Below are 19,046 nucleotides of genomic sequence, written 5' to 3'. Positions count from 1 at the left end.
ACATAAAGTGACAGCAGAAGTTTAGCTATATACAGTCCCCTCCATAAGTATCGGAACAGTGAGGCCAATTCCCTTATTTTTGCTGTAGACTGGAAACATTCGGGTTTGACACCAAAAGATGAATATGAGACAATAGCTCAACATTTCAGCTTTCATTTCCAGATATTCACATCTGGATCCGATACACAACTGAGAAGATAACATTATTTGTAAAGGAACACCACATTTTTAGGCGAGCAGAAGTATTGGAACAGATAGACTTTAAATAAAGTAAAGTGAATAAAACGTACTATTTTGTCGTAAATCCTTTGCTTGCAATAACTGCATCAAGCCTGTGACCCATTGACATCACCAAACTTTTTGCATTCTTCTTTTGTGATGCTTTTCCAGGCTTTCACCGCAGCCTCATTCAGTTGCTGTTTGTGTTAGGGGGTTACTCTTTTAAGTCTCCTCTTTGGCAGGTAAAATGCATGCTCTATAGGGTTTAAGTCTGGAGATTGACCTAGCCAGTCTAAAACCTTCCACTTATTGCCCCTGATTAACTCCTTCATTGTGTTTTGGGTCATTATCTTGCTGCATGTTGAAGGATCTTCCAATCAGTTTGGTTGCATCTTTCCTTAAATTGTCAGACAAAATGTTTCTGTAAACTTCTGAGTTCATTTTACTGTTGCCATCATGTGTTACATCATCAATGAAGAATAATGAGCCCGTCCCAGAAGAAGCCATGCAAGCCCAAGCCACCGTGTTTCACAGATGAGCCTGTATGTTTGGGATCATGAGCAGATCCTTTCTTTCTCCAAACTTTAGCCTTTCCATCACTTTGGTATAGGTTCATCTTGACAACAACACAGTATCACATGATGGCAACAGCAAAATTAACTTAGAAGTCTACAGAAACATTCGGTCTGCCAATTTAAAGAAAGATGCAACCAAACTGATTGGAAAATGCTCCATCATGCAGCAAGATAATGATCCAAAAAAACTGCAAAAACAACAAAGGAGTTCATCAGGGGCAAGAAATGGAAGGTTTTAGACTGGCCAAGTCAATCTCCAGACTTAAACCCTATAGAGCATGCATTTTACCTGCTAAAGAGGAGACCGAAGGGAGTAACCCCCCAAAACAAACAGCAACTGAATGAGGCTGCGGTGAAAGCCTGGAAAAGCATCACAAAAGAAGAATGCAAACGTTTTGTGATGTCAATGGGTCACAGATGCAGTTATTGCAAGCAAAGTATTTGCGACAAAATATTACGGTTTATTCACTTTACTTTATTTAAAGTCTATCTGTTCCAATACTTTTGCTTGCCTAAAAATGTTGTGTTCCTTTTCAAAAAAGTATATCTTCTCAGTTGTGTATCAGATCCAGATGTGAATACCTGGAAATTAAAGCTGAAATGTTGAGCTATTGTCTCATATCCATCTTTTGGTGTCAAACCCAAATGTTTCCAGTCTACAGCAAAGATAAAGGAATTGGCCTCACTGTTCCGATACTTATGGAGGGGACTGTATCTACTTTAATAAAAAAAATCCGTAACATTTCACTACCGAAATACAGTCAATCTGAAAGAAATACTGATGACACAACATCCTCAATAATATAAAAGTCTCATGCTTAAATGCCTCTTCTTTAACTAATTTGATTAGTGTAATGTCTCGAATTCTAATTATGAGGCAGATCTTTTACAAACAGAGGAGATACCAGAGACCAAGAGTGACCCAATAATTTTGCTCACTATATGATATACTATCTACAGTAGGTCATGCAACTAAGAGGAAAGCGCTAACAAACCAACAGCATTAGTTGTTCAGCTGTTTTGTCTCTGATGCCAGGTTGAGGTTTTGAATCCTGATGACACTCCTGCACAAGGTGTTGCAGTGGTGGTCAGTCCGGGCCAGGTGCAGGGCTACACTGCGGACAATGGCATGGCCAGGCTGACTATTAATACAGACAGAGTGTCCAACAGTCTGACTGTCGAAGTAAGTCCCTAACACTTTATACATTAACCCAGATTTTTTACTATTCACTTGAAGTGGTAGAATCAAGCAGAACTATCACCCTACTCTTTTTGGGTTTTGCTGATCCCACATTGGTAATCAGTGAATGGTGAACATGTTACCAACTTGCTACTTGTTTTTTTGTCATACTATGTCAAGATATTTATATTAAACCTTTGTTAATTCTCGTCAGTGTTATGTCTTTATTTTATTTCATTGAGCAATGTTATATTGCTAGCTAGGCTCCAGACAAGGTCACAATAGGTTAGACTTGAATATATTTATATTAATATTTAACTGTGTGTCTTTAACTGTAGGCAAAGACCAATGATCCTCGTATCCTCGTAAGTGAAAGACAGGCATCAGCAACCATGGAAGCTAAGCCATATGTCACCAAGAGCCACAACTACATCCATATAGGTGAGGTGCATCCTGAAATACCTTCAGATGGTGAAAAAGGTGGTGATGTTGGTGGTGATGGAAAGTGGTGATGGAAAGTATGTGCCATTCAATAGATACAACAGTGTCTAGCACTCATTGCAGCATTTCATCTTTGCAGGTGTGGATACAGCTCAGCTGGAAATAGGAGACAACCTTAAAATAAACCTCAACATACATGGGCAGGGAGCTGAACAAAGTGACATCACGTACCTGGTGAGAAATATTTAACCCCTGTGCATGTGTGCCCATACCTAAACCGTTTTCGATGTCATTTAAGTACTGATGTGTGAATCTCTGTCTGCAGATCATGAGTAGAGGTCAGCTGGTGGATAAAGGCCGTTTCAAGAAAAGTGGTCAAGTACTGATTTCCCTGTCCATTCCCATTAAAAAAGACATGCTGCCATCATTCCGCATCATAGCCTACTACCATACAAATGGCAATGAAGTTGTGTCAGACTCTGTTTGGGTGGATGTAGAGGACTCTTGCATGGGCTCGGTGAGACACACAACTCTTTAATTAGGCAAACTACACACCCATATTGAAACTGATATATTTAATTGTATATTTGTAAGACACACTTTTTAAATCCATATAACAGTGTCAACAAATTAAAATGTGCACGTCTCATTCATTGCTCTTCCTTCCTATTTAAGTTGAAGTTGGAATCCACCAGGACAGCTCCATCCTATGAGCCTCGCAAGATGTTCGGTCTGAGGGTGACTGGAGACCCAGAGGCCATAGTGGGACTGGTGGCAGTTGACAAAGGCGTCTATGTACTAAACAACAAGCACCGCCTTACACAGAAGAAGGCAATTTATTTATTTAATTTGAATTTATTGAGTTAAAGCAGCTCCGAGTAACATTTAAATATCTTTTAAACAGCCTCATGTTTCCTCTCATAATCATAAATTACCTTTAACAGCAAACGAGACCATCAGTGCAAAGAAATACGTTTCTATATAGTTTTTATTCCTGCTTTTGGTCTGGTCGTACACCCAGTCCGATTTTCGGTTCGCTCGTTCAGGCTCTATGGTCACATATCCGTATTGGTCGCAGATTTCAGTGTGGCGCTGCAACGCGATTTGAGAAGCCTATCCCTCCAGGTGAGGGAAGGGGAGAGGGAGCCTTGTTTGAGACAGTTATTTGTCGTCATAATGACTGATAACGGGGCTGAACCATCAAAGAAAAAAAAGAAAATGCAATGAAGAAAAGCTAAAAGGGAGAGTGATAGGCGGGCGGGAGGGCGTTGCCAAGCAACATATATACACAATTTCACGGGAGCGAATTAGACTGCAGTGTTTACTCCTAAATGAATGAGCGGTAGCCTACTAAAACAAAGTTTACTTTGTCTCACCAGCATCATCAGATGACCATTATTCATCTGAAATAGTCATTATTTACAACAACATAAACACATTACCTCATCGTGATCCATACTAACTGCCGTCTCTCGTTCATTCGCTTTGTGTGAGGGGACACGGACTCTTTCAGCTCCGTGAGAGGTGACACTGCATCAACTCATTGCAATCAGGTGTGTGACTGGCATTAGTTGATGCTGTGTCACTAACCACTCTCACGGAGCCGAAAAGAGTCCGGTGCCCTCAGACTTTCAACACACGGACATGCACTATATTGCTTCCTGATCATTTGAATCTCGCACGCCCGGCACGCGCTAGAAAACAGCTTCACGACAGCTGGCGTCGTAAAAATACTACCGCTTTTGTCCAAAGGGGCCGCCAACGTGCCATGTTACTCGTAGTGGCTTTAAGTAGAGTCTTAAGTTAAGACTTTAATTTGTCGACAGACTCAGATTGTCTAATGTCTGCCGGGAGCTTGTTCCGAAAGAAAGGAGCTTGATTGGAGAAGGCCCTGCTGCCGGCAGGCTTTAAACTTTGGAGAACGTCATGGCGCACAGCATTCATAGACCGTAGTGCCAGGGATGGGGCATAAAGAGCAATCAGAATAGACAGGTATAACAGTGCGAGCCCATTGACTGCCTTATAGGCCAGAAGCAGCACCTGAAAGTCTGATCTGACAGGGAGCAAATGAAGATAGGCTCAAATTGTAGTACATTTTCTACTGTGCAAAATGAACTATGTCAAATCAACTGAGCCAACACTAGAACAAGCAGCGATGTGATGGATAAAAAGGCAAGCGGGTTAAGTTAAAGTTGCAGTATTTTGTTAAGTAGAACAGAAAAAAATATGTGTATTGTGAGTAAATGTTTGCAAAATGCGTCAGAGCTGTCATGTGAGTCTTGCCTGTTTGTATTTATGTTAATGAATGACTTCCACCCTGCTCAGGTTTGGGACATTGTAGAAAAACTCGACACAGGCTGCACAGCAGGTGGAGGGAAGGATGGTATGGGTGTGTTCTACGATGCTGGGCTGCTGTTTGAGTCCAACACAGCTTCTGGGACTCCCTTCAGACTAGGTGAGACTACTTCAATCACCTGGCTCATTCTTTTCCTTCATCCTAATAATCTTACTAATCTTAAGTCCTCCCAAATATCCAATGGTTTGGATCGATCCACCGTCATCCGCTTATCCGGGGTTGGGTCCTGAGGGCAATCGCTCCAGCAGGGGTTCTAGTTCTTTCGGTCACGAGTAAACCTTTATGACCTTAGAGGAGAGTAGGAAAAAAGACTGACCGGTAGATCGAGCGCTTTGCCTTCCAGCGAGTTAAAATCTATCCATCTATGCCATTTCTCCTGCAAATCTCATGCTCCATTGTTCCTTTGCTCGAACAAAATCCTGTGGTACTTGAACTTCTTCACTTGGGGTAGGGACTCATACCCTACCCACAGTAGGTTAATCCTTTGAGTTTTTGCCATGGCTTCAGATTGCTAAACTTGGTTGCACACTGTTCCATTGAGTGCTGAAGGTCAGAGCCGATGATTCCTTCAGGACCACAAAGCAGCAATGCAATCTAATGGACTGCAACCCCTCCTGTCCCTGACACCAATCTCAATATCCTGTCCATGAACAAACAGTATTGGTAACAATGTGCAGACCTGGCAGAGGCCAAGATCCTAAATTGGGCAACACGTGTGGTTAAAGGTCAAATTAGGACATTAGCTGTCGTTGTTTTTTTTCCTATTTTTCACCGTCATTTTAGGTGTAATGTAATGGACCGTAGAAGAACAGCATTATTATTTTACTGTAATTTTTTTGTAATAATGGTTCACTTGACCATCTTTGTGATTGGGGACAGAGCCTCAACCCATCTTAAACTCACACTGTCAGATACCACTTGTGGTAAAGGAGGTACATAATATTTTTTTTATTTAAGAGACCTTTTGAGGCACCTACACGTTGTCAACAATCAGCCAAGGTGATTGCTATGAGCTGATCATGGTCTCCATTGTTTGGTCAAAGGTTTTAAAATGTTTTCTATTTAAGCAACAGTCAACCAAATAACAATAACAGGAGTGGTGTGCCCTCTCCATTTGCCCAAACATTATTTGAGCTCACTCTGATTTTAGGATGATCACATCAATTATACCATTCAAACGTCGTGGTCCAAATCTAACCTTTTTGACTTTTATTAAATATCTTGTCTGTGTTTCATTCCCAGAATTGAAATGTCTGGCCCCAAGCAGGAGGAAACGAGCAGCCCCTAACATAATGGATGTCACCACCAGCTTATGTAAGAACCACAGCTCCCAAATACAAAATAACCACATAATCAGCCAACTTTTGCCGTATTTTCTTGTTGTTGAGACTTTCCTTATTCAAATCAAGGGTTTAACGATAAAAGCCATGTAACTCAAACAGACTTGACTTAACTAGAACAACTTTTGTTTATTTCTTATTTGCTATATTAAAACGCTCTATTAGTTGTTCTCCATACCATTCACCTCTGTCTTTCCTCCATAACTGTATTTCTTTCCAGTGAGTAAATATGAAGACAAACTGCAACGTGAATGTTGTTCAGATGGCATGAAGGAGATCCCTGTTTCATACACCTGTGAGATGCGCAGTGAGTACATCATGGATGGTCCAACCTGTGTTGAGGCCTTCAAGCACTGCTGCAACGAGATGAAAAAGATGCGAGATGACAGGAGGGAGGAAAGCCTTCAACTGGCTCGCAGTAAGAGACGGGACACATTTTGGGAGGGGGGTGGACTGCATGGTTATCAATGGTCATACTCCCAATTAAAAATTGTAAACCTTTTTAATCACACTTTAGGTGAGGAGGATGACAGTTACATGGACAGCAATGACATTACTTCTCGCACCCAGTTCCCTGAAAGCTGGTTGTGGACAGATATCACACTCCCTCCTTGCCCTAAACAGAGCCCTAACTGGTGAGTCTACACAAACTATAATGGCTAATAATTGATGCCTTCATTAATGACATTACTAAGATTTACCCTATACATTTTTACACACTTTTCTTCATTTCAGTGACACCACATCATTTGTGAAAAATGTTCCCTTGCAAGATTCAATCACGACCTGGCAGTTCACTGGCATCAGTCTGTCAAGAACTCACGGTGAGGATTCAGTGACTACCCTTAAACATCTTCCATTCATTACAACTTTGTTCTTTGTTTGTTTCATCCCTGGTACTTAATCATCCCTATCAACTTTAAGGAATCTGTGTCGGCAAACCATTAGAGGTAATTGTCCAGAAGCCATTCTTCATTGATCTCAGGCTGCCCTACTCTGCTGTCCGTGGAGAGCAGATAGAAGTTAAAGCGGTCCTCCACAACTACAACGATGATCCAGCCACTGTAAGTCTGGTGTTTCAGGCCAGAATTGTACCAAGATATTTTTTTTGTATAAGAGTTTATATACAAAAGGCCTGGCTTTTAATTCGATAATTTCTCAAGTCTTATTATTAGATTAGTGTAATATAAGCGGATTTGGTCAGCCTCAGAACTGGGACAACCTCACAATATGCCTTTTCATTCTAAAGATAAAATAAATTCTGTAGGAAACAATGTAAAGCTTTAATTTTCTTCAAATTAAATAATTGTTAGCTTAACTCAAATACAACTAAAGGTTTTGTTATGCACTGAATGGGGATCTTTATCTGGATCTTAATCAACCACACATACCTTAGTATCGTTGTCTGTCTTTTCTTGTCTGTTTTTTAAGGTGCGCGTAGAACTGATTGAGGAGGAGAATGTGTGCAGTGCAGCTTCTAAACATGGAAAGTATCGACAGGAAGTCTATGTTGGGGCCCAGACTACGAGATCTGTACCCTTTATTATTATTCCCATGAAGGATGGGGAATACAACATTGAGGTCAAAGCCGCTGTTAAAGAGTCTTATCTCCATGATGGAGTCCGGAAGACGCTTCGGGTGGTGGTGAGGGAATCACATTCCATGTTTAAGAGCTCTTGTATATCAGAACTGTTTGCTGTAAAATGTTGAAGCTGCATAGAAGAAGGTACTTGGTTGAACCTATACTTTTGATCTCAGGCCTTCAAGGCTATGGTGGGATTGTACAGTCATATGAAAAAGTTTGGGAACCCCTCTCAGCCGGCAACATTGCACTGATTTGTTGAACCATGTACAGATACACAATCTGCAGCCAGATGTTCTTGCAGGTCTTTGGAGGTGATCTTTGGGTTGTGTGCAACCATTCTCACAATCCGCCGCATATGCCGCTCTTGTGCTTTTCTTGGTCTGCTAGACCTGGGTTTAACTGCAACTGTGCCTGTGTCCTTCCATTCCCTGACAACGTTCCTTACAGTAGAAATTGACAATTGAAACCTTTGGGAAAGCTTCTTGTAGCCTTCCCCTAAACCATGATAATGAATAATCTTTGTTTTTAAGATATTTTGGGAGCAGTTTTGATGGTCCCATTCTGTCTCACTTCAGCAGAGAGTCAAAGAGAAGTGCAACTTGCATTTAGGCACCTAAAATACATTTTCTCATGATTAAACAGACATTTCTATGAGGTTCAAGGCTTAACAACATAATCCAACCAACTTTGTGTTTAAAGTCATCAGTTTTACATGCTGTTACAGGCATTAAAATCAACAAAACCACAAGGGTACCCATATTTTTGCACAGCCAGTTTTTCACATTTTATTTTATTTCACACAACCAAATACTGCTTTTCAAAAAATCTTTGTTTGGAAAACATCCCAGTAGTTAGCTGTTCCTGGTAAATTAAAGACATACCACTTTTATCTTTTTTTTGTGAAAGCAGAGTCAATTATAATGCCGGCTGAGAGGGGTTCCCAAACTTTTTCATATGACTGTATGTGTTTGTAAGTGTCTATGATGTGCCAATGCTGTTGTTGTCAGGATTGTACCAAAATGGCAGGCCAGAACCCAATAGCACGACAACAAACCGTTCAGGTATAGCAACAAAGTTTAATAAAGAATCAAACCAGGTAGTAGCGAGGCAACAAGTCCAAGAGGGGCAGGCAAAGGGAATCCAAAAGGATGGGTCAGAACACGAATAGGCAGGCAGGTAAACAGGCAGGAATTCGGAATAGGCTGGAGAGCAATGTAACACAAAGACAATCTGGCAGGGAACTGAGGGAATGAACCGGTATATATACTGTGGGGCTAATAGCTGATGGGGAGCAGGTGAGTGTGGTTAAGCCAGGTGGAAGTAATCAGCAGGGAGTGCAGAGCAGGGGGGAGTGGCCGGGTCTGAAATGACAAGAGAGTTAATATGGGAACAGACAAATGACAAAAAACTAAATTGTGGCTGAAGTAGTGACAGAACCCCCCCCTCTAGGGACGGCTCCTGACGTCCCACCAGGCTGATCAGGATGGTCCCTATGGAATGTGGTGATGAGGTCGGGGTCCAGGATGTGGCGAGCCGGGACCCACGAGCGCTCCTCAGGGCCATAACCCTCCCAATCAACCAAGTATTGGAAACCCCTTCCCCGTCGTCGCGACCTGATGAGACGATGAACCGAGTAGGCAGGCCCTCCATCAATGAGCTGGGGGGGCGGCGGGGGTCTGGAGGAGGGCTGGAGCTGGGACTCTTTAACGGGTTTGATCTTGGATACATGGAAGGTGGGATGGATCCTCATGGAGCGAGGAAGACGGAGACGGACTGCAGCAGGATTGATGACTTTATTGATGGAGAACGGACCCACAAACCTGGGAGCCAACTTCCTAGACTCCACCCGGAGCGGAAGGTCCCGTGTAGACAACCAAACCTTCTGACCCGGAGTGTAACCGGGTGCAGGGGTCCGACGGCGATTGGCATATCTCTGGTATCGGTCGGACGAGCGCAGGAGAGCAGCACGGGCCCGCACCCAGGTGCGCCGACATCGCTGGACGAACGCCTGGACAGACGGGACACTGGCCTCTCGCTCCTGCTCAGGGAACAATGGAGGTTGATATCCTCGAGAGCACTGGAAGGGGGAAAGACCTGTTGCTGAACTTGGAAGTGTGTTGTGAGCATACTCCACCCATAGGAGCTGCTTGGACCAGGAGGACGGGTTCTGGGATGTGATGCAGCGCAAGGCAGTCTCCATCTCCTGGTTCATCCGCTCAGTCTGGCCGTTGGATTGAGGATGGAAACCCGAGGATAAGCTGACCGTGGCCCCCCAACAGCTGACAAAACTCTGTCCAGAAACGAGAAGTGAACTGCGGCCCCCGGTCGGAGACAATGTCACAGGGAAGGCCGTGCAGACGGAAAACATGATGCAACATAATTTCAGCTGTTTCCTTGGCAGATGGTAACTTGGGCAACGGAACAAACTGAGCAGATTTAGAAAATCTGTCCACAATAGTAAGAATAGTGGTGTTACCCTCGGAGGGAGGCAGTCCGGTGACGAAGTCGATCGAGATGTGGGACCACGGACGATGAGGAACAGGCAGTGGCTGAAGAAGGCCCGCAGGAGCATGGCGAGCGATCTTGTGCTGGGAGCAAACACAGCAAGCAGCGATGAACTCCTTGGCGTCCTTTTCCATGGTAGCCCACCAGAACCGTTGCTTCAGCAGGGCTAGAGTGCGCCTAACCCCTGGATGACAGGCAAGGCGAGAAGAATGTCCCCACTGGAGGACCTGAGAGCGGAGATTCACAGGCACATACAGACGATTATCAGGGCAAGCACTGGGGGCCGGGTGGTCGGCCTGGGCCCGTTTTACCTTGTCCACAATGTCCCAGGTAACTGCGCCGATGACCATCTTAGTGGGGAGGATGCTCTCAGGATGTGTGGGAACATGTTCGGATTGGAACTGACGGGACAGGGCATCTGGTTTGACGTTCCTAGAACCTGGGCGATAAGACAGGGTAAAATCAAAACGATTAAAGAACAACGCCCACCTGGCCTGACGGGAGTTCAACCGTTTGGCTGACCGGATGTACTCCAGGTTTTTGTGGTCCGTCCACACCACAAACGGATTCTTCGCCCCCTCCAACCAGTGCCTCCACTCCTCGAGAGCCATCTTAACCGCCAATAGCTCCCGGTTTCCAACGTCATAATTTCTCTCCGCTGGGGACAATTTGCGGGAGAAAAAGGCACATGGATGTAACTTTTGGTCTTTACCTGACCGCTGAGACAGGACTGCCCCCACCCCGGAGTCTGACGCATCCACCTCAACGACAAACTGGCGTTCTGGATCTGGTAGGATGAGGATGGGAGCAGAAGAGAACCGTGACCTTAACTCACTGAACACCCTTCCTGCAGCAGGGGACCATTGGAAGGCTACCTTTTGGGAGGTGAGGGCTGTCAGGGGAGCTGCTACAGAACTATAGTTGCGGATAAACCTACGATAGAAATTGGCAAACCCCAGAAATTGTTGAAGCTTCTTACGAGTGGTGGGGACCGGCCAATCCACCACCGCTTTAATCTTGGTGGGATCCATGTGAATACTTCCGACTGAAATTATGTATCCCAGGAACGACACCTCAGTGGCATGGAACTCGGACTTCTCGACCTTCACGAACAGCTGGTTCTCTAGGAGTCTCTGGAGAACCCTGCGGACATGCTGCACATGGTCCTGTTCGGTCTTGGAGAAGATGAGGATGTCATCAAGATAAACAAACACAAATACATTGATAAAATCCCGGAGCACATCATTCACTAAGGCTTGGAATACTGCAGGAGCATTTGTGAGTCCGAAAGGCATTACCAGGTACTCGTAGTGGCCCCTAGGGGTATTGAACGCCGTCTTCCACTCATCCCCCTCCCGAATGCGAACTAGGTGATAGGCATTCCTGAGATCAAGCTTGGTAAACACAGTGGCCCCTTGCAAAAGTTCAAATGCAGAAGAGATGAGTGGGAGGGGGTACCTGTTCTTAATGGTGACATCATTCAGACCGCGGTAATCGATGCAGGGCCGGAGGGATTTGTCCTTCTTACCCACGAAGAAAAACCCTGCTCCAGCAGGTGATGAAGAGGGACGGATGAGGCCTGCTGCCAGTGAGTTGTTTATGTATTCGTCCATGGTCCTGGTCTCCGGGGCTGACAGAGAGTAGAGCCTCCCCCTGGGTGGGGATGAGCCAGGGAGGAGGTCAATGGCACAATCATACGGGCGGTGTGGGGGAAGAGAGGTGGCCCGTACCTTGTTAAACACCTCCTTTAAGTCGTAGTACTCCGACGGGACACCTGAGAGATCTGGGAATTCATTAGAAGAAGGGGTGCTGCAGGCAGGTAACAAGGCAGATTTCAGACAGACCGCAAGACATTGATCACTCCATTGTAGAATGGAACCGGTTCTCCAGTCAATGTGTGGATTATGTTTAATTAACCAAGGATACCCCAAGACCACTGGCTGCTGAGGTGCATTAATCAGGTGAAAGGTTAGTGATTCAGTGTGGTTACCTGATATGCCCAGATGAACAGGAACTGTGCGATGGGTTACAGTGCAGAGGAGGCGCCCATCGAGAGCAGTAGCCTCAATAGGCTCGGCCAAGGGTTCCAGGTTAATACCCAGCTGCATGGCAAGGCCCCGATCCAGAAGGTTGGTGTCAGCTCCCGAGTCAATGAGGACAGCGACAGTATGGGACAGACCATTAAAGTTGAGCTGGGCATGAAGTAGTGCTCGAGAGGGACCTTCAAAGTTCTTGATGCGGCTCACCAGCGCCCTCTGGATTCCTGGTGAGCCCTGTCTTTTACTGGACAGGATGACACGTAATGGCCTCCCTCTCCACAGTACATGCAACAGTTCTCCCTTTGGCGCCGTTGTCGTTCAGCAGCTGACAGCCTGGTCCTGCCCAGCTGCATGGGTTCAACTGGGTCACTAGAGGCAGCAGCGGTAGGAAAACCCGTTGAAGTGGAAGGTGAAACTGGAAGACGTGGAAGACTACGGGAAGTGCTGGTCAGTACCTTCTCTCGGCTCCTCTCCTGGATACGTCCATCGATGCGGATAGCGGTGGCGATGAGAACGTCCAAATCCCCTGGAGGATCCCGGGCCGCCAGCTCGTCCTTGATGGCATCAGAAAGTCCGTTGTAAAAGGCGTCAGCCAGGGAGGAAGAGTTCCAGTCACTCTCTGCAGCGATAGTCCGGAACTCGATGGAATAATCAGTCACTCTCCGGCTCCCCTGAGCCAGGTTAAACAGACCCCGAGCAGCCTCTCGACCAGGGGTAGCATGATCAAACACCTTCCGAAGACCCTCAGAGAAGGCAGCCACAGAAGAACAGAGAGCCGACTGCTTCTCCCACTCGGCGGCACCCCAGTTCCGGGCCCGCCCAGTAAGCTGGGTGATCATGAAAGCCACTCTCGACCTCTCCGTGGGATATGTGAGAGGTTGTAGTTCAAAAGTCAATGAGCACAGAGTCAGAAAGGAGCGACAGGTATCTGGAGCTCCAGAAAAACGCTCTAGAGCACTTAAGCGGGGCTCTGGCCGGGAGACAGCAGGGACAGGAGGGCTGGTGGGTGGTTGAACCGCTGGGGTCTGGCTGTCCAGCGTGAGCTGCTGGAGCTGGCCGCTCAGAACCTCAAAATGCTGATTGTGGCGTTCCGAAGCTTCCTGGAAAGCCACTTCCATAGCGGTGAACTGTCTCGAATGCTGGTGTAGGGCGGCACCTTGTGCTGCCACTTCTTCCTTAAGAGCCTTTGTGTCGGCTGGGTTCATCTTTTGGCCAGATTGTACTGTCAGGATTGTACCAAAATGGCAGGCCAGAACCCAATAGCACGACAACAAACCGTTCAGGTATAGCAACAAAGTTTAATAAAGAATCAAACCAGGTAGTAGCGAGGCAACAAGTCCAAGAGGGGCAGGCAAAGGGAATCCAAAATCCAAAAGGATGGGTCAGAACACGAATAGGCAGGCAGGTAAACAGGCAGGAATTCGGAATAGGCTGGAGAGCAATGTAACACAAAGACAATCTGGCAGGGAACTGAGGGAATGAACCGGTATATATACTGTGGGGCTAATAGCTGATGGGGAGCAGGTGAGTGTGGTTAAGCCAGGTGGAAGTAATCAGCAGGGAGTGCAGAGCAGGGGGGAGTGGCCGGGTCTGAAATGACAAGAGAGTTAATATGGGAACAGACAAATGACAAAAAACTAAATTGTGGCTGAAGTAGTGACAGTTGTAAAGTTTGAGGTAAATGTTAAGTACAAATGTGACTGGATTAGGTTTAGAGTAAATAATTATTCTCTGGGTAAATATAAGTACCGTATCTTCCGCACTATAAGGCGCACTGGACTATAAGCCGCAGGTGTTATAATGTTTAATTACCATATGTAAGAGTTTGTGCACAGGGGATTATCGGGAAAGAGATGGCTGCTTGAGGAAGCTCCCATTTATTGACATTTCAATAAACAAGTTGCATATTTGCATAACGTATTCAAGTGTGCCATTTAGTGCAATAGTAGCTACTAAGGATGGGCACGTAGTGTTTTGGCTACTCGAGTGATTGCTTGCATTCCTTGAGGATCAATCGATTCCTCGTTAAACTTTTTTCTATTTTTTGAACGCAACGCATCTGTCTGCAGAATAACGGTTCACCGCAATAAATCGCTCAATGCTTATTGTCAAACAGTCACAGTTGCCATGTGATATTAAGGATTTTTTTCAACAAGTTTAAAACACCTTTTCCTCACTGAAAGTAATTAAATAGACGGGCCACAATTTAAACCGATCGAGTAGGTCTGCGGTGGGGAGAAAAAAAGCATGGGCTGTAGTTGTAACAAAAAAAAATTGCCAAAGTCACCATTTAAAATAAGAAGGATGAATTTTCCTACAATTTAAATACATATAAATAACTCACCAAAGCAGATAGTTGTAGGCCTATATCCAACCGCGTAATGCTCACTCCGTGTCATTGAATAATTACCGCGACTAATTCCTCATTAACGGAACGTTACACCGGTCGGTTTTTGAATCTCATCCCCATATTCCCTATTGAAGGCTTCTTAAAGCTCCCATATTATACACTTTTCGGTACTATTATACACCATATTATATGGTCTTAGTGGTCACTAATACGTTTTTCTTTAATTGTTTGCTGAAAAAAACTTTCAGATAATTTATTCTACTATGCTGAAGTTCAGCTAATCTCACAATGGCCTATTTTTTAAAAAGAGCTGCAGCTCCCCTCGTAAATATACAATCTTTGCGCTGCCCCCGCCCCCTGTCCGGAAGCGAAGCCAGATACGCCTCGCCCTCTGTCTGTCAGGGCCGTGGACCAATAAGAAATAGGGGTGTGGGCTGCACAGTGGAAGCTTCTGGCTTTCCAGTTTGTGAGGTCAGAAAAGGGGAAAATTCTGACTGGAGTATATTGGGTGGGGGAGGGGTGGTGGTTTCAGAAAGGGGGATTGTGAGAAAAGGAGAGTGTTATTTTTTTAAATATTTTGGCAGTCTCTAGGCACACTGTGGACCCATGGATATGTTAGAACACATTTAAAAAGTGCATTTAGCATAATATGTGACCTTTAACTGTTGTTGGTTCGGAGCGAATGTGCCTGAAGTAAGCCTTGCTTCTTCTTTACTTTTCTTTCCAAGCGGAGAGCACCTTGCATGCTCACCTGGAGTCTACTCATTACTAACTGAGAGTAACAGGTGTCATCTCCCCTTTTTATAAACGTAACATTATCATCTACTTTGAAATAATTGGACAGTTATATTCCTGAAAATGTTCTGGAGAAAGGAGAGACCGTGTTCAGCTCCGCGGTGCTGTGGAGACCACAGGCTGCTCTGTGGTGGCACGGAGGTGGCAGTTATTTGCAGTTGCTGTTTGACACAACGCTCAGTTTATTGCACTTGCATCAAAATATTTAATTTTGTTAAACTTTATTTTATCCATTTTGTGCCGTTTTGTACATCTTAAAATAGGGGCGGCCCACCGGCCTAAAGGCTACAGACAAAAAAAAAAAAAAACGATTTTCCTCATCCACCAATCGAGTTCATTTGAAACGAGGAGTCGATTACTAACGCTCATCCCTAGTAGCTACAGAACATATACTGTGCTGTGTAATAACGGGGTCGAAAAATTGAGAAAAAGTCGTGGCTTATAGTCCGAAAAGTACGGTACTTAAAGTTCTGGGAGGTGGTTACAGTAATAATCATATGGTTAAGTTACGAGTAGGATTGTGATCATGATTTAAAGAAAACAACATTGAATGTCAGTTGGGAACAGAAAATAAATCAGTGATGATCACCCATTTTAAAGTCAGTATTGGGGTCAGTATTGGGGAAACTGACTTTGGGAAATCTTGAGTTGAAATTCCTAACTTTGACACAAAAGCCCTTTAAAAATAAACTGTAAATAACAAAGAAAAAAAAGGAACATGTTGAATAACAGTCAAGCCATGCTTTACCTAATGAGCTCATAAGTTACTTAAAAATTACTGTGATTTCTAATGTTAACTATATCTTTATTAACTGTTGTTTTTCTAGCCTCGAGGAGTACTAGTAAAATCTCCTCAGATCATAATTCTGGATCCCACTACTAAAGGTGTAGGTGAGTTTACCCTTTAAATTACATTATATTGTAATTTAGTAATACAATATTTCTTATTATTAGCTTACTGATCCCCCAACTTGCCCACTTTCTCTCTCTTTAGATGGTACACAACACGAAATTATGAACAGTCAAATTCCTAAGAAGGATTTGGCTCCAAATACACCTACCAGCACACAGATCTCTGTGACAGGTGAGATATGTTATTTTTGGAACTGTTATGGAATAAAGTGGATGTTCTTTGTAATGGGATATTACCACGTCTTTGGTTATTTGTTTTTTGTTATTATTGATTCATAATTTAAATGTGTGTGTGTGTGTGTGTGTGTGTGTGTGTGTGTGTGTGTGTGTGTGTGTGTGTGTGTGTGTATGCAGGCAGAGAACAAGTATCAGCACTTGTAGAGAACGCCATTAGTGGGAACTCAATGGGTACCCTCATTTACCAGCCCAGTGGTTGTGGAGAGCAGAACATGATCCACACGACCCTGCCTGTCATTGCAACAACATACTTGGACAAAACCAATCAGTGGGAAACTGTGGGATTTCAGAAACGTAACGAAGCAATACAACACATCAAGACCGGTAGGCAAACACACAAGTATTTATTAGCACAGATAACATAAACTGATAACGCTTTGTGAAGGATGTTAACGTTATAAATGTGTTTAAAAGAAACACCTGCCCTACAAATTCAAGCTAGGGACATTGAGAATAAAGGCAGTCAGTTAAAAGGTTGGTTGTTCTGTTTGTTCCCAGGCTACCGAAACGAGCTTGCCTACCGTAAAAACGATGGGGGTTTTGCTGTGTGGGCCAATCACCCAAGCAGCACCTGGTGAGGCATCCAAAGATCCATGAATTTAAACATATTTGTTTACACATCCTCCTCTAATTTAGATTCTGACTGTGAGAAGATGCGTGTGTATCATGTGCAAATAAATTAAACTTCACTATAACGCCCTCGTCTCTTCTCTGTTAGGCTGACAGCCTATGTTGCCAAGGTGTTTTCAATGGCCAACAATATGGTGGCGGTGGAAAGCGATGTCATCTGTGGCGCCATCAAGTTTCTGATTCTCAGAGGACAGCAACCTGACGGCTTGTTTCGAGAAGTTTCAAAGGTTTACCATGGGGAGATGATGGTGGGTGCACTGATTTTTATCAACATAAGTTCTTCATCTTAATGCTGCAAAAAATAGTGGATCGAGATGAAAATGTCATTGACTATTTGTATGAATAAAATGTACGTGTATGTGTGTGTGCGTGTGCGTGTGCGTGTGCGTGTGTGTGTGTGTGTGTGTGTGTGTGTGTGTGTGTGTGTGTGTGTGTGTGTGTGTGTGTGTGTGTGTGTGTGTGTGTGTGTGTGTGTGTGTGTGTGTGTAGGGTGATGTACTGGGCAAAGATTCAGATGCTTCCATGACAGCCTTCTGCCTCATTGCTATGCAGGAGTCACACACAATATGTGCTGCCACTGTACCTGTAAGTTCCTCACCTCCATACACTTTCTCTTTTTCCTTCTCACGGTTTGTTTCTTCATTTCCCTATCCCTCTCTGACACAAGTGTGATATACTGAAGCCTTGTTTGTGGTTGTTACGTTATTGTTGTTGTGTTGAAGCAAGGCTCCAAAACATCTTGCTGCAATACAAACTGGTCTTCGAATGCATCCCAGGATCGAAATGCTAAGACATTCCTGAGAAGGAGCGGATATTCCAAAAACAGTCATTACAATTATCTGAACAACTGGCCTCCTTTTTTTTGTTCATCCTGAAATATTTGCTAAATTTCTATGTACTACTGTATCTGATTCTCCCTCATTCTCCTTCTTGTCTCTTCCTTCCATCCAGAGTCTGCCAGGCAGTGTAGACAAAGCAGTGGACTACCTAGAGAAGCATCTGCCCAGCCTCACCAACCCATATGCTGTTGCCATGACATCATACGCCCTGGCTAATGAAAACAAACTGAACAAGGATTTACTCTTCCGGTTTGCTTCACCAGGTACCTTAACACAGCATTGTTATTTAACTGATATTCAGGTACAGAGACTACAGGTGTATACTGTGTCATTTAAAAAGTATGACACATTTAACAATGAATACTATAATACGTTTATTAGAGCTTGACTGACAATAATCAATAATATAATAGGATTTCTTCTCAGTGCTGAAATGCAAAATAATTTTTTGAGGTATGTCTACAGTATGTCTAACATTTGAATGACAAGGTTTAAGGGAAATCAATTTTTTTCCCATAATATTAAGGTATTAATATTGAATTAAGTGTGTTCAGGTACACGGAAATAATAAAACGTTATTTGTGTGTGTCTTACTCAGAGTTGTCCTACTGGCCAGTACCTGGTGGACATGTTTACACAATGGAGGCCACAGCTTACGCTCTTCTGGCTCTGGTCAAGGTTAAGGTGAGCATGTCCTACTTGTGTGTGTTTGTGTTTCAACTGGATATTGTTAGGAGAAAATGAGACGTAATATACTGTTTTAAAGGTCCCATGTTATGCAAAATGCCCTTTTTATGTTTTTGAACATAAATATGGGTCCACAGTGTGCCTAGAGACTGCCAAAGTATCTCCCCCTTTCTGAAAACCTCCACCCATCCCCCCAATATAATCCGTTCAGAATTCTCGCAGTTTCTGACGTCAAAAACAGAGAAGCCACCTCCCCCCACATTAGTAACCAGAAACTTCCACCGTGCAATAGTCTATGATAACCCCACCCCCCTATTTATTATTGGTCCACGGCCCCGAGATCCTCTGGAAAAATC

The 19,046-nt window shown here is 44.1% G+C and overlaps 1 protein-coding gene across 1 annotated transcript in view; it reads left to right on the top strand.

Moving 5' to 3' along the window:
• Window positions 1-19,046, top strand: part of LOC307251549 (complement C3-like) — a gene marked incomplete at both ends in the record, with an annotated part of 58,748 nt that overhangs the window by 25,474 nt on the left and 14,228 nt on the right. The window contains 20 exons of the mRNA XM_080028917.1: window positions 1,831-1,977; window positions 2,313-2,415; window positions 2,555-2,649; window positions 2,741-2,932; window positions 3,091-3,246; window positions 4,741-4,870; window positions 6,014-6,085; window positions 6,332-6,529; window positions 6,629-6,746; window positions 6,847-6,935; window positions 7,036-7,175; window positions 7,543-7,755; window positions 16,213-16,276; window positions 16,380-16,469; window positions 16,652-16,858; window positions 17,033-17,108; window positions 17,253-17,412; window positions 17,654-17,749; window positions 18,116-18,266; window positions 18,602-18,687. Coding sequence (XP_079885043.1) covers window positions 1,831-1,977; window positions 2,313-2,415; window positions 2,555-2,649; window positions 2,741-2,932; window positions 3,091-3,246; window positions 4,741-4,870; window positions 6,014-6,085; window positions 6,332-6,529; window positions 6,629-6,746; window positions 6,847-6,935; window positions 7,036-7,175; window positions 7,543-7,755; window positions 16,213-16,276; window positions 16,380-16,469; window positions 16,652-16,858; window positions 17,033-17,108; window positions 17,253-17,412; window positions 17,654-17,749; window positions 18,116-18,266; window positions 18,602-18,687 — 2,583 coding nt within the window. The remainder of the gene's footprint in view (window positions 1-1,830; window positions 1,978-2,312; window positions 2,416-2,554; window positions 2,650-2,740; window positions 2,933-3,090; window positions 3,247-4,740; window positions 4,871-6,013; window positions 6,086-6,331; window positions 6,530-6,628; window positions 6,747-6,846; window positions 6,936-7,035; window positions 7,176-7,542; window positions 7,756-16,212; window positions 16,277-16,379; window positions 16,470-16,651; window positions 16,859-17,032; window positions 17,109-17,252; window positions 17,413-17,653; window positions 17,750-18,115; window positions 18,267-18,601; window positions 18,688-19,046) is intronic.

The sequence above is a fragment of the Ammodytes marinus genome, assembly GCF_949987685.1.
Source record: "Ammodytes marinus genome assembly, chromosome: 6".
In the NCBI taxonomy this organism is placed as follows: domain Eukaryota; kingdom Metazoa; phylum Chordata; class Actinopteri; order Uranoscopiformes; family Ammodytidae; genus Ammodytes; species Ammodytes marinus.
The sequence above is the reverse complement of the archived record's forward strand: the minus strand, read 5'-3'. Positions and strand labels throughout refer to the sequence as shown.